The sequence below is a fragment of the Idiotropiscis lumnitzeri genome, chromosome 4 (assembly GCF_059441095.1).
Source record: "Idiotropiscis lumnitzeri isolate Australia: NSW breed Sydney's pygmy pipehorse chromosome 4, RoL_Ilum_1.0, whole genome shotgun sequence".
Classification (NCBI taxonomy): Eukaryota; Metazoa; Chordata; class Actinopteri; order Syngnathiformes; family Syngnathidae; genus Idiotropiscis; species Idiotropiscis lumnitzeri.
In genome coordinates, this window is record NC_142394.1 from 10,851,983 (window position 1) to 10,875,081 (window position 23,099).

The 23,099-nt window shown below is 40.0% G+C and overlaps 4 protein-coding genes across 11 annotated transcripts; 1 reads left to right on the top strand and 3 right to left on the bottom strand.

Annotated features, from left to right (window-relative positions):
* Positions 1-447: 447 nt before the first annotated feature.
* ran (RAN, member RAS oncogene family) lies at positions 448-3,997 on the bottom strand. 2 transcript variants are annotated; one of them, XM_088294730.1, is made up of 7 exons: positions 3,877-3,997; positions 3,067-3,113; positions 2,899-2,983; positions 1,413-1,538; positions 1,137-1,324; positions 886-1,056; positions 448-809 (listed from the first exon to the last, which is right to left on the bottom strand). In XM_088294730.1, the coding sequence occupies exons 2-7, from the start codon at positions 3,100-3,102 to the stop codon at positions 765-767; spliced, it is 651 nt and encodes a 216-aa protein (XP_088150856.1). In that variant the 5' UTR covers positions 3,103-3,113; positions 3,877-3,997; the 3' UTR covers positions 448-764. The 2 variants fall into 2 exon arrangements, with proteins under 2 accessions (XP_088150856.1, XP_088150857.1); XM_088294731.1 differs by having other exon boundaries at positions 3,781-3,878.
* Positions 3,998-5,634: 1,637 nt separating this feature from the next.
* On the bottom strand, positions 5,635-11,285 carry ndufs8b (NADH:ubiquinone oxidoreductase core subunit S8b). Its single transcript, XM_088293534.1, has 7 exons — positions 11,150-11,285; positions 8,831-8,879; positions 8,685-8,744; positions 8,514-8,603; positions 6,873-7,045; positions 6,636-6,764; positions 5,635-6,045 (listed from the first exon to the last, which is right to left on the bottom strand). The coding sequence occupies exons 2-7, from the start codon at positions 8,877-8,879 to the stop codon at positions 5,914-5,916; spliced, it is 633 nt and encodes a 210-aa protein (XP_088149660.1). The 5' UTR covers positions 11,150-11,285; the 3' UTR covers positions 5,635-5,913.
* Positions 11,286-11,579: 294 nt separating this feature from the next.
* tbc1d10c (TBC1 domain family, member 10C) lies at positions 11,580-19,059 on the top strand. Of its 2 annotated transcripts, none has more exons than XM_088293526.1 (10): positions 11,580-11,725; positions 11,902-12,024; positions 13,803-13,902; positions 14,048-14,155; positions 14,852-14,958; positions 15,058-15,172; positions 15,257-15,322; positions 15,551-15,740; positions 16,277-16,434; positions 17,499-19,059. In XM_088293526.1, exons 1-10 carry the CDS (start codon positions 11,700-11,702, stop codon positions 18,891-18,893), a joined length of 2,388 nt encoding a protein of 795 aa, XP_088149652.1. In that variant the 5' UTR covers positions 11,580-11,699; the 3' UTR covers positions 18,894-19,059. The 2 variants fall into 2 exon arrangements, with proteins under 2 accessions (XP_088149652.1, XP_088149651.1); XM_088293525.1 differs by having other exon boundaries at positions 11,595-11,725; positions 11,845-12,024.
* rad9a (RAD9 checkpoint clamp component A) lies at positions 18,984-23,099 on the bottom strand. Of its 6 annotated transcripts, XM_088293527.1 has the most exons (12): positions 22,840-23,099; positions 22,673-22,746; positions 22,512-22,585; positions 22,357-22,405; positions 21,577-21,691; positions 21,350-21,449; positions 20,953-21,059; positions 20,708-20,814; positions 20,556-20,620; positions 20,375-20,464; positions 19,579-19,777; positions 18,984-19,365 (listed from the first exon to the last, which is right to left on the bottom strand). In XM_088293527.1, exons 1-12 carry the CDS (start codon positions 22,871-22,873, stop codon positions 19,234-19,236), a joined length of 1,146 nt encoding a protein of 381 aa, XP_088149653.1. In that variant the 5' UTR covers positions 22,874-23,099; the 3' UTR covers positions 18,984-19,233. The 6 variants fall into 6 exon arrangements, with proteins under 6 accessions (XP_088149653.1, XP_088149659.1, XP_088149654.1 ...); XM_088293533.1 differs by lacking the exon at positions 22,512-22,585; XM_088293528.1 differs by having other exon boundaries at positions 22,492-22,746.

The following is a 23,099-nucleotide window of genomic DNA, read 5'->3' on the forward strand; positions in this document are numbered from 1 at the left end:
TAAATACATGTTTGGATCATCTTGACGACCTGCAGTAAAAGATGTATTCATCTGACGCGTGATGTGAAATTAGCCAGCTCATAAAAAAACCTACCATGGGGCCATACAAACTATATGTAAATCCCGATCACTGTTGCGGGTACGGTATCTTGATGTCGCGGGGCACATTTTTACGTAACAAGAAACACTGTAGACGTCTGGGCTCTATACATGACTGACCCCTGGTGGGCTTGCGAATAAACACATTTAATTGTGCTGTAATATTTTTTAATTGTAGACTGGCGTTTGTGAGCCAGACTTTAATTAAGACAGAAATCTTGCAGTCTTCTGCCTTTATTTACCAGACCGTGTAAATTACTTCAATATGAAACTCATTGTGACAACACCTTGGGTGAGCATTGAAAATCTATGGTGCCAATAATTGCCCAACAAAACAGAAACACGACATGTCTTGAGAACATCTTTATTCAAACGTTCCTCCCTTAGTGTTTCCAACACACCGTACAACAGCATTGCAAGCTGGCTACGTGCAGTGGATGGTGCTCAATGAAGAGAAGCATGTTGTCATGCTAATAAACACTAAGGTGGTTGGTGTCTATACAGTGAAATTGAACGGCAACCTTTTCCCACCAGGGTTATTTTTTTCCAAACTGAGTTTTAAAACAAAAACAAAAAAATCTGAAGGGTTTTTACAGTTGGGGATAAAATTCCAACAACTTGACTTCCACAGGGGCGAGGGGGACCAAATGAGACTCTGGAACATGTTAAAGGTCATCATCTTCATCTGGGAGTGCCGTAGATGACGCAAGCTGGACAAACAATAACAATTAGATGAAGTCAACACCTTCTGAGATTTAGAGTAGAAATCATGCATATTTCACTTACTTTAAGCTCCTGCTCATACTTGGCAGCCATAGCTGGGTCCATTGCAACTTCTGGGGGCGCAAGAGCGGGCATTTCCACAAAGTCCATGTTGGGATCCCCGGCTAATTTCTTTGCTAGCCACAGGAATGGCTTCTCAAAATTGTAATTACTCTTGGCAGAAATGTCGTAGTACTTGCAAAGAGACGAGGCAAAATGTCAATTTCAGGATTTAAGTGGTTTACGTCTGATGTAGGGTTGTTTGAGAGTACTACCTGCAGGTTCTTCTTGCGGTGAAAGACAATATTTTTGGCTTTGACTTTCCTATCTTTGATGTCAACCTTGTTACCGCAGAGCACGATGGGAATGTTTTCACATACGCGCACCAGGTCACGATGCCAATTGGGCACGTTCTTGTAGGTGACTCGTGAAGTGACGTCAAACATGATGATGGCACACTGGGCTGTACGAGAGAATGGTTAATGTTTGATTGAAAGCAAACTATAGTTTGGTTTTGACTCATTTAATGCCATGTGGAGTATGACCGTCACCTTGAATGTAGTAGCCATCTCTCAGGCCTCCAAACTTCTCCTGCCCAGCTGTGTCCCACACATTAAACCTGATGGCTCCTCTATTGGTGTGAAAAATCAGCGGGTGTACCTCCACCCCCAGAGTCGCTACACGTACAAGAGAGAAGATATACAAATGGGCATTAAATGGAACTTTCGGGCTTGGCAAGCATCCATATACAATCTTCGCTACACCTTATTTGTTATTTGCAGTTTCAATTGCCAACTGAAAATCATAAAAGTCACGGGGACAAAAAAAAAAAAACTCAAAATGACTGATTTTCATTATTCAATTCTCAGCTAAGCTCAAAACAGGCCACAGGACTGAGTTTGATTTTAATATTTAGTTGGCTGGGTTTGTCTAACCCGGAAACTTGGTGATGAGCCTTAATAATCAGGTACAGGATTAATTTGTCATAATCAGTTTGGACCACAATCCTGCAGACATACTATGTGGATATTGGACCGCTTAGAACAGCGTTTCCCAAACTTTTTTTGAGACAATCCAAAAACAAAACAAAAAAATGTGGATACTAGGGTAATTATGTACCTGCGAATCCTTTAGCGGAAGAGCATTAAATTATTTGATTGTGAACTCTGTAGCTTTTAGCCAACATGAGTGATATCATGCATCCATGACTTATTTGATCTAATGATGAAAGGATACTTAAACCCCTGCTGTCTTTAGCCACTTCAAACAACAATGTAAATAAGTTTGAAGATATTTATTTTGATTGTGCAATTGCTCATTTTATGTCATGTTTTTCCAGACGGTGGGCCCATGAGAATGAAATTTTGATCCTCGCACAGCCTGTGGACTGACAAATGTATATAAGAAATAATCCTGAGTATGAAAAAACGTATTTCCCATTGAATACTGGTTGGTAATCACTGGTTTCGAGCAGTGGTTACAAACCTTTTAGAACTAGTACCATGATAAAAACTAATTGGCTACTTAAATACTACCATACCGACCAACGGTGCAATGCAGCAGTACAGTAGGACTAAGAGTCAATCAAAATCAAGGCAGAGATTTTAATGTTCGTTAGCCACGCTAATATTATGCAGTTTGAAAATAGAGAAAATGCCTAAAAATAAAATGACTGTGTTTCAATCATTATTCTATTAAAGCACATGACATTCAAGTTAAATTTTGTACCCAAATACACATTTTAAAACAAACAGTGAAGGGTTATGTGCGAATATATTGTATTTATCTATTTGAATTCTTCAGCCACAGTGAAAAGAAGTGAGGAACTGTTGTTGGGCATTTGTCTAAGTTGATTGTGACAGTCACTTAAACACAATTAGTTTTTTTAATCAGCGTTGGATTAATTAATAACTAAACGGGTTACATTTTCATTTTGGGGATTTTCAATTTCCAAAATAAAATGGAAAGAATATGATAATGTGCTTTACATGGGTTGGCCTCCCCTCAATGAATTCTGTATTCTTTGCAAGCACTCACCAACATATTTCTTTTCAAACTCTCCTGTAAGATGTCTCTTCACGAAAGTTGTTTTACCAGTGCCTCCATCACCCACCAGCACAAGCTATAAAGGAGTCAAAGCATTTTTACCTCACATATACAAAACTGTGGTACAATAGAAGTCCATCAATTATGTGAACCATTTACCTTAAATACAGCCACAGCAGTATCTTCCAGGGCCATGTCTGCGAAAACTAGGAAAACACGAGGGATTTATTAGCACGTTTGTACACCATCATGCTGAGATGGTCAGAAAAGAGCGGCATTGTGCCAACAATGGGCTTGGGCCAAATTGCAACTTATATCAAAAACTCTTTTTTTTTTTTTTAAGTAGCCATTTTCTAACTGACGCCCGTTCTCGTTACAGCGCCCAGTTCCAGTATGTTCCATGGTAGCCTAGCTCCACTGTCTACATGCGCACTTTAGCAAATTATATATTACTATGTGTCGGTGAGGAAGGAAAAAAAAACAGTTGAGAAGTATCTAGCTGCCAAGCGCGTAGCTTTACTGTGAGCCATCCAAATGCGCTTTTGCTAAACAATCGAAGTGGAAGAAAATTAACAGTCTCATGTCGTTGCAGAGTTGAGACGACAAACGGCTCACGCCACAATATTTAAAGGGAGTAATTGGACCATAGTGAATGTATTTAGGCTATTTTCGAGATGTTTACGCAAGGAAAGCAACGGCAAAAAAACCCAACAAAAGTCTGTAGCTAGCCCATTAGCACGCAGCATGGGCGCCATTATTTCTTTATGCTATGCTATGCTAACCGGCTAGCAGTTACACAAACGGCCAACTAAAACCGTCGCATTAGCTGCACGGAAGGACGACTGACAACGCCGCACAGACGTAAGCACGCACATTAATACTTAGCGGGTCGTTAAAACAAATGTAATAGACTTCTGTCCGCACTTCGAACCTAAAGAGGCCCGCGAGGTAATGCGCAGGCTGACTTACCAGTGGTGCTGCGAAGCAAGGAAAGAGTAAATGGCTGCGTACGCGGGAGAATCGGCGTGGACTGTGAGTCAGTTTCCGCCCTTATCACGTGACCAACACAGCGGCAAAATCTCCCTCCAAAGGCAGCAACCGCGGTTGTTATGACGTCACCACCTTTTGTCCACTTCGTTTATGACTACATAATTAAGTGCACGCCGTTTCATGTGACGTTTGAACGTGATTTTGTATGTGTAATGTTTAGGAAGAATAGAAAACAGGACAACGTTTGCGGGACCCTTCAGCTTATTCCAAAGCACACGCATCTTTTAAAAGTATTCTTTTTTTCAATTTTGGGTAATTATATAAAATTATCAAGAGTCATCAGACATAAGCAGAACATGCAAATTCAAATTCAGAAGCAATTGGCTGAGAATTCTAAAAATAAAAAAAATTAAATGCTGGATTTTATAATTTTATAAACTGAATTGTTGAAATGTAGAGAATGTGAGACTTGGAATGGTTTCCATCAGCTAGCGGAGAAATGTGGAAAGACGAGGTAATTATGTCAACAATATTGAGAAAAATTAAAAAATTAGAGGCATAGTTTCATATTCAATCATGATGTCAATATTTTGAAATTTGAGTGGTTCTCAAATTGGTCAAGAAAAATAGGTGTAAAATAGTTCTTAATTTGGGGATTTTATGGAGAACATTTCTTGAATTTCATGAATAGGATTAATTTCCAAGATGCCCAGGATGAGCTGAATATTTTTAAAGTGTTAAGAGTGGGGGCGGCACGGTGAAGACTGGTTGGCACGTCAGCCTCACAGTGCACAGGTCGTGGGTTCGATTCCATCCCCGGCCTTCCTGTGTGGAGTTTGCATGTTCTCCCCAAGCCTGCATGGGTTTTCCCCAGGTACTCCGATTTCCTCCTACATTCCCAAAACATGCATGGAAGGTTGATTAAATGCTCTAAATTGTGCCTAGGTATGAGTGTCAGCGAGGATGTTTTGACTTTGTGTGCCCTGCGATTGGCTGGGAACCAGTTGAGGGTGTAGCCAGGCCACCTGCCCAAAGTTAGCTGGGATAGGCTCCAGCATGACCGCACTCCTCGCGAGGAGTGGCTCAGATGGAGGGATAGTTAAAGTGGTTTGCATCTGTCAGGAAATACGGAGAAAGGGAGTAACATATCTCTCAAATTTGGGTAATTTTTGTGTTAAAATTTGAGAATTTGGGGGACGTAAATAGTCTAAATGATTTGCATCGGTCAAGAAATGTGACAAGAGGCAATAAACGCAGAAAATATCATTTTCATTTGAGAACGTCTGTGTGAAAATATGAGGAATTTGCAGAGGGTAAATTTTAGTTCCTCAGATGTCCTGAGGTAAAAGTGAAACATTTGGAGATGGAATAGATTTAAGTGGTCAAGGAATATTAAAGGATCTGGTAAATAGAGAAAATACCTCTTATTTGGATAATGTATTGTGAATTTTTGGGAATAGGAATAGTTCCTAAGAGCATTGTGAAAAGTGGAGCATTTCTGGAAAATGAGAATTCTTGGAAGGAGGAAAATATTTTAAATGGTCAAAGAAATATGTTCTAAACTTCAGACACAATCACACAGCACCGATTTCACAAAATTTCTAAAATGAAAATGTTGCAACTTTTTGTATAGTCAATGCCCATAAATCATGAAATGATATATCTGATTTATTGTGACATTTTCCATCCACTGTAGATCAGATCACTAATAACCAAACAGTAAAATAAATGCTGTGATCCAATTTTGAAAACCTGCTTTATTTCAAGATTTTCATGGCGTCGGGAAAAATACAAACACAATCCTGCCTCAAAGTCTCAGCTGTAAAACAAATGCAGTAAAATTATGTATTTATGTCGCTGGAAGCATGTGCAGATACTGCAGGCTATAGCTGGACTTCAGTCCTCATTTGGGTAAAATAGTTGTGACGCAACAGTTGCTGATGCACTAGAGGATAAATTACATTTTCATGGTAGACACATCCGGACAGCTTGGCCAGGCAGCGACACCCTCTCACTCTACCTGTACAGGTAGTCGGCTTGAATGTTGGCTGCAATCTCAGCTTCCCATTTGTCACCGTTGTTAAGCAACTTCTCCTTGTTGTATAGCAGCTCCTCATGCGTTTCTGTTGAAAACTCAAAGTTCGGACCCTGGGGGAGGAACAGAACAGCCACAAGTCTGTAACTGCTTTCCACATTTGGACTAGTAAAACTAACACAGAAATAACATGCTAATACTTGTTGCTCAAGTGCGTTTTACTCTTACTGTGCACGTAGAATGTATCCATTGCAATGAAAAAAAAGCCTTCATCTTTAGAAGGGGGAAAAAAAGCATGTTTGTCATTGAAAAAAAAAAGTCCTAACAATAACCAATTCTCACTACCTACCTATACACTCACCCACAATTCCGAGATCCATTTCAAGGGCAATATCAAATTCTACCAGAGTAAATGCTATTCTCATTTTTGATTGACAAAGACCTTTATGATTTATAGCAGCGGTGGGGCGCCACATTGCATCATACTACTGTGTCACACTCAAGGACCAAATGTCTAAAACATCTCTCAATATAACCCCAACAACAACTAGAAAAGGCATAGTCACACTCGACCACCCTGTTTTCCCAACCCAAACAGAACATTTTTTTTGTTTGTTTTACATTTTGACTCCACTTTTGTACTAAAGCTTGCTCGATTGTGCGACTGTACCTCATCATTTCAAATAAGCCCCAAAGCACCCACCTCAACAATGGCATCCACAGGGCAGGCTTCCTGGCAAAAGCCACAGTAGATGCACTTGGTCATATCAATGTCATATCGTGTGGTTCTCCTGCTGCCGTCAGCTCGAGTCTCAGCCTCAATGGTGATAGCCTTGTTAAAAAAAAAAAAAAAAAAAAAAGAAAAATTAATCATTAATGAATCGTGGATTTCAAATGAAAAAGATCAAGCAGTACAGATAGAATATATGATCATGTTCACCTGAGCGGGGCAGATGGCCTCACAAAGCTTGCAAGCAATGCAGCGCTCCTCCCCGCTGGGGTAGCGACGGAGGGCGTGCTCCCCACGGAAGCGAGGCGAGAGCGGACCCTTCTCAAAGGGATAGTTGATGGTCGCTGGTTCCCGGAAGAGATAACTCATTGTCATACCCAAACCTGAGAAAGGAGGGGCACCCAGCAACATAGCTGTCAGTGCATTTCACCACAAAGAGTGGAGAATTCTTCAGAAATTCCCAATAAATTCTGTCTCCAAGCCCAAATAGTTTTAGTTAAATAGCGCATATTATGTTAAATGTACTTTTGTATACAAGAGTCTCTGCAGTGCCTGCCCACCCATTAAGTGTGAAATTAAACAACCTTTTTATTTTGTTGAAGATTTAATGTACTGCTGAGCTGCAGACAGAGGAGGATTATTTTATTTGTAACTCAGGGAAACCATTTTATGTTTACAATTATTTAGAATCAGCACTTTTTCGAGCTGCTGGTACCGACGTACATGCTCATTTTTAATTCATCTGTAGTTTTTGTCTTCATTTATCTAATTTTATGTTGAAAGACTGCTACTGCTTTTTTAAAATTTATTTATTTTGCAAAATGCCATTTATTTGGGTATTGTAATTTTTTGGACAATGGTTATTGATTCCAACATTGCACAAACTCTGTAACTTTTCAGTTTAGATCAATGTCCATGACTTTTAGAAAACACAATGGGAATGAATTAATCTATTGTTTCTTCTAACAAATAGTTTTTAAAAATCATGAGTGAATTGATACTCAATGAGAAAAAAAGTTGTGAATAAGTGCACCTAAACAGATCAACTAAAGACGCCGCAATAATCGTTTTATAATCGAATCGTAGCCCCTGATTCATAATAATCTCGTTGCACACTTGAGTACAATGACAATAAAGGGATTTCTGATTCTGATAATCCTAATTTAATCATAAAGTGCCCAAGCATTTTTACCCCTAGCACCTGGTCTCATAAGTTACATTTTTTCCGACCAAGCTTGTATAATACAATTTACTCATTTATAAAATCCCATTAATCCAGCCTGCAGTATTTGTGTGTTTGATGTGTGCCTTGTGGTATGGCCGAGTGAAGTTGGGTTGGCTTGCTATAAATCAGGGTGAGCGTCTGGATAGTTGTGACAAACAGCGGCTCAGAAGTACAGCAAACTCACTTGATAGCATTTGTTTGGGACAAGAAAACAGTACTGATTGCGCAGAAAGATTCTCTTTGGTCAACTGCACTTAAACAAGTGGCAGTCTTTGCAGAGACTCGGCTTAGTTTTTAGAGATAATTTCAATTGATTTAGTTATGAGTTTGAGCGATCAAGCTTCTATCTTTCAGGGACAGACCAAAACATCAACTGCAGAGCACCAACTCAGGACAAAGGAGCAGATTCAGTGACACGCTGCTGTCACTGCCCCGTGCTACAGACAAGACTGAGAAAATAATACCTCTCCCATTCCATATGGCTGTTTAATTCCACCATGGGAGAAACACACGAATATCTTTTTATCTCATCTCAATATTGTCAACATCTATCTTTCTAACCACTATCAAAAGTAGTTTGGCTTTTCTAATGGGGGTAGTCGTGTTAGGATACTGGGATATGAGACCTCTGAAGAGTTCAGTCCACAGGAGAGTCGTTGCAGCACGGTCAGTGATGGACTTGAGGTCTGTCGGCTGCTCCGTGGCATTAACATATTCTGTGATAAGAGTGAGACATTTAAAACATGTAGTGAATGCAGATGCAATACTTGAATCAGTTCGCTGGTTGAAGGACTCACTGAAACCTCCACGTTGCACACTGACGCTAAAGGGACGTACACTAGCACATCCCAACGTGCCTGCAAGAAACATAAAATTATTTCTGTGTCAAATTAATTGTGTCCGCATTTTGCATATAAGAATATCACTGTTGAATCGGTAGTACCTGTCTTGGAGTAGCAGTAGAGAAGACGCAGACCCAGTGAAGCAGACATCTGAAAAGCATTTTTTTATGTAGTAAGTCCTTGGCTGCGTTTGGAATCATTCATGCGCTCCCTTTTAAGGAATAGTTTTTTAACATAACTCAGGTGCATTATTAATTACGTAATTTCTGTAATACAATTACAACTTACCAGATCAATATCAACATTATAAGCCGAGAGTATTTTACATACCTAAAATGAACAATGAACCTTATGTTCATTTGTGTTACTCTCCTTATATTAATGATACGTTCACGCCATCACAGATGGATTTGCCAAAAATCCAACAATATCCCGGAAACTGAAAATAATTTCCCCGTATAAGCGCAGCTGTTGTGAAATGTGCTATATAAATAAAGTTATATTGTATTATACATCACGGGATGTACTGCTTTTCTCGTGAACGTTGTTGTCTAATACTTTTCAAGATGCATTGCAGAAAACATTGAGGGCGTTATAAAGAGGATAACTAAACCGAAACTCAATATACATTCAAACAGCTCTACAAAATAGCAACCCCAATATATAGACCACTATGTAGTGGATATTGAGTGATTCCAAACACAACTTTAAACTCTAATTAAAAACCAAACATAGAAACCGTCATTTGTAACGTTTAAGACTGATGTCAGAAAAGCTATCTCTCAAACCCAAACTACGAGTATTCCCCTTCAGTGTGAACCAGATGACCAACCAGCTTCATTCAATGGGCGAGAAGATTTGGTGCACAGAGGGTAGAAGGAGCTCAGGGAAGTAAAGTGGGGAAGACCATTTAAATATTTGCAAACAAATAACAGAATCTTAAAAAAAAAAAACTCTAAAATGTGCAGGGAGACAACTAAGGGACGCCAAAGTAGGAGTTGTAGGAGTAGGCATATGACCCCTATTACGAGTATAAATCAAGGGATGAGCAACATAATTTTGCACTAACTGGAGACAATTGATAGAGAATTAACTGACTCCAAAATAAAGTGCATTACAATAATCCAGCCGAGATGTGAACAAGGCATGAATTACTGTTTCAAAGTGCTGTTAGTGTTGAGAAAGGAAGGGCTTTAACTTACTTAGCCAGCTGTTTAAAATGAAAGAAGCTGAATTTAACAACAGCACCAATATGCCAATCCAATTGAATCACTTTAACATAACTGTCCAATTTGAGATTCAAGTTTGATACTGATGGCTTTAGAACAGGCGCCAGGGGGCCCAAGTCACATGTACAAGGGTCACTGGGACAAAAAAATTATCAGTTCTGTTTTCTTTTGATTGAAAGGACAGGATAAAAGTAGCCTCAAGCCTCAATGAGAAAGCATCTCTTTTTTTTGTTATTTTTTTTAAAATGTATTATTATTTTATGTATCAAGACTTGCAGTGGGGGAAACTTGTAGTTTGCAATTTGGATGTGAAGCGCAGCTTCAGGGGGGAAATTGAGCCTTTTCTGTTGCCGGTCCTTCCCTATGGAATGACCTCACATTGAATGTTAGGCAACCCCCCTCTCTTTCACCTTTTAAAACTCGTTTGAAGACACATTTTTATTCTTTAGCTTTCGACTCAAGCATGAGACTGTTGCTGTTCTTCTGATATCTATGATTTATGTGTTTTAATGTGCGTTCTAATTTCCTGCTAATTTATATTACATCATATGGAAAGTGCTTTGTTACAGCTCCAGCTGTTGGGAATTGCGCTATATAAACAAAAGTTGTATAAATATAATTTCAGTCCTGGAACTTTCCTGACAGACCCAATATTGTGGCACATTTAAGGTATGCCGGAAGACTGAGAAACAAAAACAAGTCAGGAGCATTCACGTTATAACTAATCACTGTTGACGGATACCTCATTACATTAAATACGTGCCCAGTCGGCAACTCGCGAAATGTGTGCCACAATGGCAAGGCTACAGCCATCGAGTTATATGATCCAAAATGTCGTATCGGCTAATTTCTATGAACGCAACTGCAAGTTAAGTAATCGCGTGTATATTGAGCGCATCCTCGTTGAATATAAATAATAAAGAGCGCAGATTGCAGCAAAAGGATGGTGATGTATTGCGCTTCTGACGTTTAATAACACGTGAATAAGTCATTTGCCGATTTGTAATCGCATAGGCTAACACGAAAGCTAATTGAGCAAAATAGAGGACACGTTTAAAGCATTTGACGTCCCCTTTGCTGTTGCAGCTCAAAAGAGCGGTCATCAGTCACTCGACAGTTGATGATGTTGTCATCTGAACGAAAATGTGCTAAGTCTTATATTGCTTGTGTTGACCTTTGAAAGAGTCTTACCTCTGTTGCTTGTCGAGCTCCTACCGGAAGACACCACCGACTGTCATGCGCACTGAAGGCCAAGATGCATTCAATGGCCCTCGGTCATTTGTGTTTTCAACTAGGAATAGCAATTCATTGAACTAACCAACCAACCTACCAACCAAACAATCAATCAATCAATCAATCAATCAATCAATCAATCAATCAATCAATCAATCAATCAATCAATCAATCAATCAATCAATCAATCAATCAATCAATCAATCAATATTCAGGCGCCTTGCTCTTTTGGAGAATTGTTGCATACAAAATGAGCTTTTTTCCAAATAGGGTGAGCGCATTGTTACGCACGCTGATGTCATGATGAGTGTGTCATCTTCCAGCAATAAATATGCCTCAGACAAAAATTTTTTTCCATAAAAGCCCACGTGGTTCAGTTACAGAGAAGTAGATTTGAGGCAACAGCATGCGTCAGTAACAGTGGGAGATGGCTGCAGAGAGAAGAGGAAGTTGTTCATTTTCCACCACCACAGAATCTCTCACATCCTCAGTTCCGTGACTTTAAGTGATGAAACAGGACGGACATGCGAGAAGGTAATTAATTTTAAATCTATGTCGAATTAACCATTTGTATGTTTAGTTACAAGGTGAGAAGTTATCTAAAATTGCATGTGTAAGTTTGAATTTTTCTTTTATTTTTTATATTAACACAGCTTTAAATCCGTTTCATCATCTCTCATGTCATCTTCCAATAAAATGGGAACATCAAGTCATGCATGTCCAAAGATGTCCAGTGATGAAGACAGTTCTGGATCTGATGCAGGGTCAGAGGTCAGTCATGATCTTCAGACAGACCGCTTTGGCTTCATCGTATCAAATGGATCGGAAACCCGGTAAGCAGTTCCTCCTTTGTGATTGTGGATAGCCTCACTTCTGATTCACAGTTTATTAAACTGATATTGCTTGGTTGCTGGTTATAATTTTTTATTATGAAACATGGAAATTGAGGGCAGAACAGTGATCTCATCTCTGTCACAGTGCTGAGGTTTGAGGTTGAAATCTCAGCTGTATTTTCTCCCTGTGTTTGCGTGGGTTTTGTTTGGGTACGTATGTTAGATCGACTGAAAAGTCTAAATTGTTATTAGTTGTCAATGGAAGTGTAAATGGTGCATAAGTGTGAATGGAACATTTTCTATATCAGGGATGAGCAAAATGACGGAGGGTGGACAAAACTATTCATCTGTGCAAACACACCTCCTAACCTGCTGTCTGACAAAAATGCCACTTTAAAAAAAAAATTTAAAACATTCAGTTGGGTTGGGTTGGGCTCCAGTTCACCCTTGACTTGACAAGTAGTCTTGAAATAGATGAATGGATTTTGAAATTCGTGTTGTCTTGAGTAAAGAACACGATTACCAGCATGTTTTTTTTTTTACAATTCTATAAGCTACATACACAAACTGATATTTACTATAAAATACAACTAAAAGTACAAACCTTTGACGCTAAAATAAGCACTTTATGGAAGTACAAAACTAAGGATCAACCATGCTGATGTGGAACTGAAGTTGAACACAATCTATATACTAGAAATATTTCGTATTTGTTTTCATGCTCCTCGCTGACAACACCTTAACCTGTTACCATGGAGCTGTCACACCGCTGCTGTGTGGTTTTCCTGTTTCCTGTCCTGCTTCTGGAACGCTCAATGCTGAAAGCGTAGATAGCGCACAAGTCCTGCATGCAGCAACTCTGCACAACTGTTTCCATTACCGTACATTGTGTACGATACTTCCTTCGTTTAATGCAGTGATTCTCAACCAGTGTGACTTGGCACAATTGTGTGCCATGAGAGATTTTTCGGGCCCGGAGGAAATTATCCAATGTCACTTAATTGGTCAGAAAGTTTTTTATTCAATGCAAATATTGCATTGTTGTTCATCATTCACATATTGTGCCGGGCAAACCGATGAAATGATCTTCGACCAGAATGCAACTATCCACTTTTTGTGACATATTTGTTTTGTGGTGTGTATTTTTTTTTCTCATGTAAAATATATGTCTTGGGTCAGTAACTGTTGGGAGAAACTGCTTTAATGAGATGCCATTATGTCGCTACAGGTGTAGAAAATAGCTAAATATGTTTTTATGATAATACCAAAATATTGCAATCACAGCCTATATCAGAAGGTGCTAAGTGTCATAACAGGAAAAAAGAAAATACATTGAAATCAGACTTTTATATTAGGGATAAAAAGTGAGGTCTTCCACATTGTGTTCTTCCTCCTAGGCTGAAGTCATCGAGGACAACAGTAGTGTAGTGATATATGTCAAGAGGTCTACATACAGATTTCGAGGTATGGACTGTACAGCCCCGCCTTTACCAAAGGGCTGATCTGGGCTGGAGCGCAGTGGCCTCCACGAGTCAAGAGCCAACCAGAATTAGGGGGGAAAAAATATGTTCATTTTTCTGTCAATCGCTTTACATTCTTGGCATGAGTTGACCAACCCGCAGGTGATTCTGTGCAGCCCGCTCTAGGGGCCTAGCTTAATGAATGTGAATGAGAATGTGGCGATTTACTGTAATATTTTGTGACAACTGTATTAACAAGATGGCATTTTACATTATTTCTGAGGAAAGTGAAATTTCCACTTGCTTGTTTATCATCAGAATGGTGGGCCCACATCCTCAGCTAGTCAGGCAGAGGGAAGCTAAGTGGATCAACATCATGGACCAATGGCAGAGCATCTTGTTCAAGAAGACTAACATGGTATGTGGTGTGATTAAATGCTCCAAATAATCAGGATGAAAGATGTGATGCTGATCTTTGGTCGTCTTATAGAAAGTTAAAATGTCAACATTATCGTGGCTGTCAAGGATTACCATCTATACAAACCCATGTGACCTTTCTACAGGTCAAAGTGCAGTGTCAAAAAGGAATCCCGAGTTCACTCCGAGCCAAATGTTGGCCTCTGCTGTGCGGTGCCACCAACAGAATGAACCACAGCAAACAACTTTTCCAGGTATAAAAACATACCCACCTATTTCAAGATACATGAAGCAATGAAAGATTTTCATTGCAAAAATTTTCAGGTGCAAAAATGATCTCAGAACTTTGGTCTAATGTAGCGTCACCGATTTGTCGAGGATGTCTCCTTGTGATTAAGGCTCAGTTTCCCTTGGAAGACTTTGTCAAGCTTCGAAACTTGCATGGATTCGCCTGAATTTCCTGCTTAAAAACAAGATGGCAGACTTTTCTGTTCAATTTCGGGCACGGGTCCTTCAAACCTTTTTGTACATTCTGTTATGAGAGACATTTTGTTGAAAAAGAATTGTTGAAACTAGTACGAAGGACTATTTTTTTTCTCATGTACCGGGGGCATGACTGAGTGAGTTTTGGGGATCATGTTTACAACCCCTAAAATAAATAAATGCTCACCATAGGGACTGAAACGGTTAGTAAACTATTCGAATTTACTACTGCGCATTGACGCTTGAAATCACGTTTTTGGCATCTTGTCTTCTAATTGGCCAATTTACAAACGACTTTGGACTCGCTTTAAAAAAAAAAAAGGCAAAATATGGCTTTACGTGAAACCAGACCATAGCAAAAAAACTTAATGACACCATTGATTAATTGTCACCTACTTAATCACTTACTGGTTTATTTTTTTAATTTTGTTTATGCTATCATACGTTTGGCTTTTTTTTTTGGTCAGTCTCTGGACTCACAAGCTGCTCTACAGAAGTGGGTGGATATTATCGACAGGGATTTGGACAGACAGTTTCCTTTCCACGAGATGTTCCTCTCTAAGGATGGACATGGGTATGGGACCTTTCTTCTGTGAAACAGAACATACATTCATTCACGAATGCTGTCAAAGAAACTTTAATCAGAACATTATTATGTCTTGTGTGTGTTTAGGCAGCAAGGTTTGTTCCGGGTGCTAAAAGCATACACTCAGTTCCAACCAGAGGAAGGCTACTGCCAGGCGCAAGGGCCAGTGGCTGCTGTTCTCCTGATGAACATGCCTGCAGAAGTAGTTGCAATTATGATTATCTATTTAACACATAAAAGATCACATGTGGTTTTGATGTCATCTTATGGAAGCTAACCTTGGCAGGAGGCCTTTTGGTGTCTGGTCCAGATTAGCGAGCACTACCTACCTGGGTACTACAGTCCTCTATTGGTGAGTATGCTCTGCTTAGCTGTGTTTCCCAGCCTTTAGTGAGCCAAGGCTCATGCTGTATGCTGAAATAATGATGATGTGTGGTGGCACTGGAAATGCATTTAATTGTTCCGCCTCTCACTAGATGTTGCTGATAGATACATGAGCAAAGATACATTATTTGTAGTAAATAAATAATACTTGCAAGGCCAATGAGGACATTTGATATAGACTGTGAGTGTGATGCAGGAGGGAGTCTTGTTCGATGCAACCGTGCTGACCTGGGTTTTGAAAAAGACGTGTCCATCCGCGTACAAACACCTGCAGCGCCACAAAGTGGAGCCCCTCATGTTCGCCACAGACTGGTTGATGTGTTTATTCACGCGCCACCTGCCCTTCAACACTCTCCTCCGAGTGTGGGACCTGTTTTTCTGCCACGGTAAATCCCTATCTCACACTGAAACCCCCCCCCCCCCAAAAAAACACGAAAAAAGTGACACAAAAACACTCACTAGACACATGCACAATTTCACGAGATCCTATTAGGTAAAAACTGAAAACTCCTGAGAGTTTTGCCTGCCACTGAGCGGAATAACAATTTATAGGCGTCATATGGAAAGTTGACTTATTAATGACTTGTATGCAAGTAATTGGGTCACTGGACCAATTCTGAATACAATCAAACCCTTATGTTAGCTAAAAAGGTTTATAATGGCCTATAGATGCCACAAGATGGCGGCAAAATACGACTTGAAGCTCCTCAAGTCACTTCTACATAGCTTCATGGCACCAGAATGCCACAAGATGGTGCCAAAGCAACACTCTTTCTTCTTTGTCCTATGCAGAAAAACAGGAAATAGATCAATTTTGAGCTTGCCCTAAAAAAAAAATATCTGCAAATTCAGAATTACAAATATCCGGGCGTCACTGATGTACTATCATGCATACCCATTACACCCACTCTTTGTGTACAAGGGGTGAGAGTGCTGCTGCATGTGGCGGTGGTGTTGGTGCGTTGTGTGTTGGGTCGGGCAGAGCAGAGAAAGCAGTGCCAGGGCCAAATGGAGACTCTTCAGAAGCTGAGGGATGTCAGGTGTGAGGTCCAAAAAGAGGATGACGCCTTCATAGCAGAGGTATGGACAATAGGCAGTAGAAGCCATTGACATTACATTTAAGAAGGCTAGCAGAGAATCTTTTTCGGGAAATTTCCATTTTAGTTTTTGTCTTCCTGCAAAGGACATCCTAAATTCAAGAAAAAAAAATATTCAATGATCGGATTTATTTTTGTTGAAGCAGGGGTCACCAACCTTTTTGAAAGTGAGAGCTACTTAATGCGATAAGCCCCAAAACAAATCATTTTTCTTTGTAGTGTGTTCCGTTAAATATAGGTTTAACACGATTTACAAATCATTGTATTTTGTTTTGATTTATTTTTAAAACAACGTCATTGGAATTGGGTTTTTAGCTAAATGAGAAAAGCTGTATTAAAAGCGCAAATATAAAACTCCATTTGATACAGTTAGCCTACAAGCGCTATATAATATGTAAAACAGCAGGGGTTACCAAATCTTTTGAAACGGAACTACTTTTTGGCAACTGAATAATGCGAAGGGTTACAAGTTTAATAGTACACACTTCTTGAATAACACGTTTGCTCTAACTACTTTTATGCTAATTCGTCCTAATTACATAACTGCCCGGCTTTTTTGCTTTTTTTATATTTTTGCCCAAGTCTGATTATTGCAGAGAATGAATCTTGAAAAAGATACAGATAGGCAGGTGTTTTATTAGCGTGACAATATGTTATTAACAATTAATGATGTTCAATTTTGAGAAGTCTGATTACTTTTATAATTACTCACAATAATTGGGAAACTGATAAATATCAATAGGCAACACATTGTTATTATAAATTTCTGCCAGTGTTCACATTTTCAAATGATAACGTCAACAACATTTCTAGGAAGTCAGTCTTCCATCACAGGAGAACTATTTTTATAATACTACTTAGGTGGTCCTTGAGGGTACCACACCGATGACCCCTGTTATACAGTATTATTAAATGAATACCTCTCTGGCTGTGTTTGTCTACATTGAACCTGACTCCTGAAAAGTGGAAGTCAATGTAATGTATGATTATCCTTAGCTATCAACAAACATTTTACCTGTACAAATGAGATACATGTTCATATTGCAGGTGTGTGCTGTGCCACTTTCCTCAAGTGATCTGGAGAAACACACTGAGAAAGAGCTAGCAAAGTGGAGAAAAGACAGACCCTTGTCCACCTTTGACCCCCGAAGTCGCTGCCATGGATACCGTGTGGCTTGGGAGAGGGCTCAACTCAACCAGGCGGAGATGGACAGGAAAGAGAGAGAGACGAGAAACCTGTCTCTGCCTCTTGCACGATCGGTCTCCTGCCTGTCACTGTCGCCTTCGCTCTTTCACAAGAGCTGGAGGAGAGGGGACGTCAGAGTAGAGAAGGCCGCAGGTGGAGTTTCGAGGCATCACTCCATGGGAGCAAATGATTGGAGACGCTGCAATGAGTTGAATTTGCAGGTGACAGTGGAGGGCAAAGATATCAAAAAACAAAGCAAAGACTCAGATAAAAAGAAGCGTACTGTAAAGCTGACAAGTGTGATAAGAGAAATGTCCCAACATAAAGTCGGTCAAAATTTTCCTTTGGCTGTTAAACACGCCTCTCACCAGGATCCGGAAGATAAGTTGGAAGTGGAGATAACTTTAAACAAGAATAACACAAAATCAGAGTCAAAAGTGAAGAGTGCTAAGACAGACACAGCTCATGAAATTGCAACGACTCAGCTTCAAACCAGTCAAGAATTGGATCAGGAAGATGAAGTCAGGAAACACGTAACCACGCAGCAGAAATTACATGACATTCGAAATGGTGCCAAGCTATGCTCCAAAAATTATACTTCTAAGTCCTCGCTACCATGCATTCATCAGGTAAGAAGAACAAGAGACGTGTGTTCTCTTTGTTGTCAGACAAAAAGCGACAACACAACTCAACCAAAACAGGCACATAAGGAAATAATTCCCAGCCTGAAACAAGCCTCTGTGAACGAGACTCCCCACTTTTCTGGTGACGTTTGCATCCGTAAGTCCTCCAGTACCCGCGGCACAAAGTCACCGCGACACCTGTCAGAAGATCTCTTCACCGACCCTGGTCAAAGCATTAAACATGCCGAACCTCCAAACCACACAGCTCATCAGACAGAAACTCACAAACCTGCTAAACAGTTCAGTCTTTTCCGCAAACAGCCCAGAAAGCAGACAGAAAAAGGCACAGCAAAAATCCAAGTCCCCACCATCTTGATTCAGGATTTTAGTGATGGAGTGGGAAAACTGATTGAGGAGGCGGAAGAAGCGAGCTCCAAGGAGAGGAGGGGTTGGTGGAGGCGTGAGGCAGAACGAAGAGAGAAAAAGGAGGAAAAGTTGAGGAAGAAGAGAGAGGAGGCGGTAAAGGAGGAGAACAAAACAGAGAGGAGGAAACCACAAACGAGAGGAAAAAGTTTTCAGGTGCAAAGAGATGCAATGAAATGTTCAATTTCTTATGCTGAAGCTTACTTTTAATACCGCACATCCTCTTTCCTTCGTGTTCGAGTTGAGTTGATGCAACCAAATGCTCTTTGAGTCGTCTACTAAATAAACAGAAGAATCAAGTTGTTTTTATTTTGTTTAATTTAGTCAGAGGAAAATATTTACATCTTGTATCCAAAATAAATTGCAAGTGTTTCATGTTTCATTTCAACATGATTCTCAAAGTTCACAATGTGACCAAATAATATGAATAATAAAAAAATAACTTGCTATTTTACACTGGCAGTTGCTCTCCTTTGCATCATCTTCTCATAGTAAAGAGAAGATATTCAAAGTCTATCACTCAAGAAATGTCAAATTAGCAAGTATTTTTTTAACCATCAGTCGGTCTGTCTATTTGTGTGTCGTCCTCACTATCGCTGGCCAACACTTCCTGGTTGCTCACCGGCTGAGTGCTCAACTGGGACGACAGCGGAAGCACCGATCCAAACAACAAGGAACAGAACTGGGACAGTACACAACAGGGAAAGAAATATTGTCAGAATTTCATCAGATAAATACATTTTCCGAACTATTCAATGTTATTTTTCACCTCAAGTTGTGCCTTGAGATATATCGAACAATTCTTGACAAATGAGGCTATTTAATGCCACTCCCAGTTGACGTTTATTATCAAACAGCCACTGTGTTTGTTTTTATGGAGAGTGGGAAAATGAACCTTTTTATTTGGTGGTCCATGGTTTTCTGCAGTTTCCTCTTCGAAACTGTGCGGCGGATTAGCTCGCGACTGCCGCTTTGAACTTGTGGAATCCACTGTGGATGGACCGGGCGCCATACTGGTATCCATGGCTATGAGGTAGGAGTCCATGTCGTCGTTCATGAAGTCGTCGGGAGGCGGCGCTGAGGGCGTGTCCCCTCTGAAGAAGTGGCGTGAGGAAAGATGATAAGAATGAGGACATTAGAAAATAGGTTTGGGGTACCAAATCTGTAATGCATATAGTACTCCTACTGTCACCCTCATGTTTACACAAATGTAAATATCAATTTAAATAAGAGGCATAAATAAAAAATGCTTCTGACAGAAATTGATTTAAATGAATAAAATAAATAGATAAGCTCTACTGAAATGTAATCTTGACAACATTTACTGTGCAGATCTCAAAAGTCAAAATCTAAACTCAGGACTGTATTGTAAAGACAGCTACATGTGTCGGATTGTTTTGGATCAATTCTATCCTCAGACGTTTTGGGAAATTGCCTGCTCTTTTGTTGATCAAAGTTGGATACGGTCCGCTTTAACGCTCTTCCAGTGAGACTTCTGTGACGTGTTCATCTACACTAAATTTATCCAAGCAGGCCTTAAGGAACTGTGGCACAGGGCCAAGGTCAGGCTGGGTCAAAAATAACCAACCCCACATGACATCCAAAAAGTTGGAAAAATACCAAACCATAACCCGAGATTGCATAACTCAAGACTCAGAACATTTCTAACATGCATTGTGATTGTTTGTAACCTTCTTGTGTCGTTTCTGGTATTTTCTGAAAGTGTGGCCAGCACAAAGTTGCCTTCCAGGATGCTGTCTGATACCGAGAGCACCAGAGGGCTGAAACAAACATAAACACAAAAACACAGTTACATCTCAATATGCAGAAGTGATTGTCCATTCAGTTAACATCTGGAGTGAACATTCATACCTGCCCGGCTCATCAAAGTACATAAAAATAGGGAAACCTGTATTCTCAGCAAAAAATAACAAACCCTGCAAGAGAGATGACAAAAATCAACTCAGCAATCCTAGCTCCTCTAAATGAGCCTCCTTTAAAAATCTCTTTCATTCTCTCATCACCCGTAGCTCCTTTAGGCAGAAGGTAATGCTGATGTGAGCTTGGACAACAAAATGGTCAAACTCCTCAGATGCCAGACACAGTTCAGTCAGCATGGCCTTGGACTGCGCTAAAATAGGAAGAAAAAAAAAAGCCCACAAAATTTAGGTAAGTGAACAGATTAATCAATTTGGGGGGAATTAGAGCTTCACTTTAAGGACAATTACAATAATCAATAAAACAAAAGAAAACAACACTCGGGAATCACCTAATTCCTCTTCCACATGATTCCTGAACCACATTCGTTCATCGCTGACTGAAAGAGTGACTTCCTCCAGCGATGTCGGGAAATGTGCAACGGTGTCGACCAGCAACCTGAGCATGACAAGGCATGTTAGCAGTTCATGAATTTCATTTTGCAAGTTTTTTTTTTATTCCTTTAAAATGTATATGTACCGATTGCAGTTTATTTATAATGGAAAAATGAAAATGCCCCCAGTAGTGTAAAGCAAAAACATAACACATTAAAATCAAACACATTTTCATAAAAAATGTAGGAGGTCACAACATCTCATATTGGTGAGTACTCAAGTGTACAGTAAGTTCTTTTACTTGTAGTGGGTCTACAAAAAGTGGTATCTGTGTCTTCCTATCAAACAACAAACCTTGGATTGGCTCGAAATACATTTTTGCAGCTGTCCTTATCAAACACGGCCTGTAAGCTCTCACTGTCCTGGAAGGACAGGTTGTGAGTCTTCAAGAGACCTGCAGATAACAAAACAGTGCTATGTGATGCGAATAAAGATTTTGTCAGTGTCAAATGAGATGAGGCGTTTTAAATCTCTCACGTGACGTAATGTCATCCGATGGAGATGCGGTGACGTGGCCATACCGTATTTGCAATGCAGCGTGAAAGTGAGGCGATCCTTTTGCTTATCCAGATGGATGTGACACTTTTCCACCGTCTTCTCCAGAGATGCCAACGACCTAAACACCGCTTGCACACTCTGGATATTTACATATGACAATCCACGTACACACGTACGGTGGCACACAAACACGCACACACAAATTAAATTAAATTCATCCTAAGTCATTGTAAACTGCAAAACTATGATATTCATTCAATCAATCAATTACTTGCTGGCCTAAACACGATCATAAATATAAATTCAAATATTTGTTTGAAGAACGGATTTATTCCATCAGTCTATTTTCTTCATTTTGTCGCACTTCTCTTTGCTGCTCAGCTTCCAGTAATGCATTTTAAATTTTTTGGGCTATCAGATATCAGACTATGTATTACTATGTTTATTCTAATCTGTCCAAGGCCATCAGAGTCAGTAGTGTTGTCCGATATAATTTAAGGTATTTTTCGGACTATAAATCGTGCTTTTTTTTTTCATAGTTTGCTGGTCTTGCAATTTATACTCAGGTGCGATTGAGAAATTATAGCTCGGACTCGCACCCAAAATCCCTGTTCCCAAATCGTTTTGACTTTTATTTTGCCGTTTGACAAATACTTTTGGTGCATTACCGCCAGTGGCCAGAGGAGGGAAACCATTCCAGCTTCACACAAGTTGATTTCAACCCAGAATTGTGAGACAGACGTGCAAAACACTAGTCCGTGTTGGCACCAAATGATAGATGAAGGTCTCATCTCCTAACACACCTTTATTGACAACCTGCAGCGGAAGGAATCCCCATTGGGGACAATGTACCTACACAAAACACAGAGAGACGGACAATTGGTAAAACATCCCATGCAAACCCGGAGAACGATCCATTACACATGCACATAGTATACCCTGCCCACACAGTCTCCACCTGCTGAAGAAGAGAGGCGAAAACTGGAAGCAACCATATGCTGACCGGGAAGAGTTCACAGACCGCAGGGCTAGCTACAACAGTGGGGGGGGGAACAACAACACTCATAATAAATAGCAAGTGTCTCTCTACGGGAAGTGTCATCATTCGGCGAAATTTACCCCATAATCTTCCTGAGGCTCGACGTACAGTTCGTCGCCGATTCTGGACAAGGAATGGATGGCTTTGGCCAAAACTGGACCGTAGATACGCAAATAGAATTTTATAACTTGCAAAATAATGACAGCAAGACATAAAATGAATGTTTGGGCGAAGAGTAACGGTCTACCTTTCACGTTTCCACCAGACACAACGCAGTCCATTTCTGTAGCTACAGTACTTTCACGAGCAACTAATCGAGCAACTTCATGCTAAGGAGGAACAGCGGTGTTTTGCTCTGCAGGAAAATGTATTCCATATGCCGTCATGGTCCGTTTGGGCAAATATTTATCTTATTTAATCCAATAGTTAACCGACTGGAAAACTCACACTACGAATCAATGTTGTTGACGCCGCCACAAATCCTTTCCGCACTATGGACCAATCGGA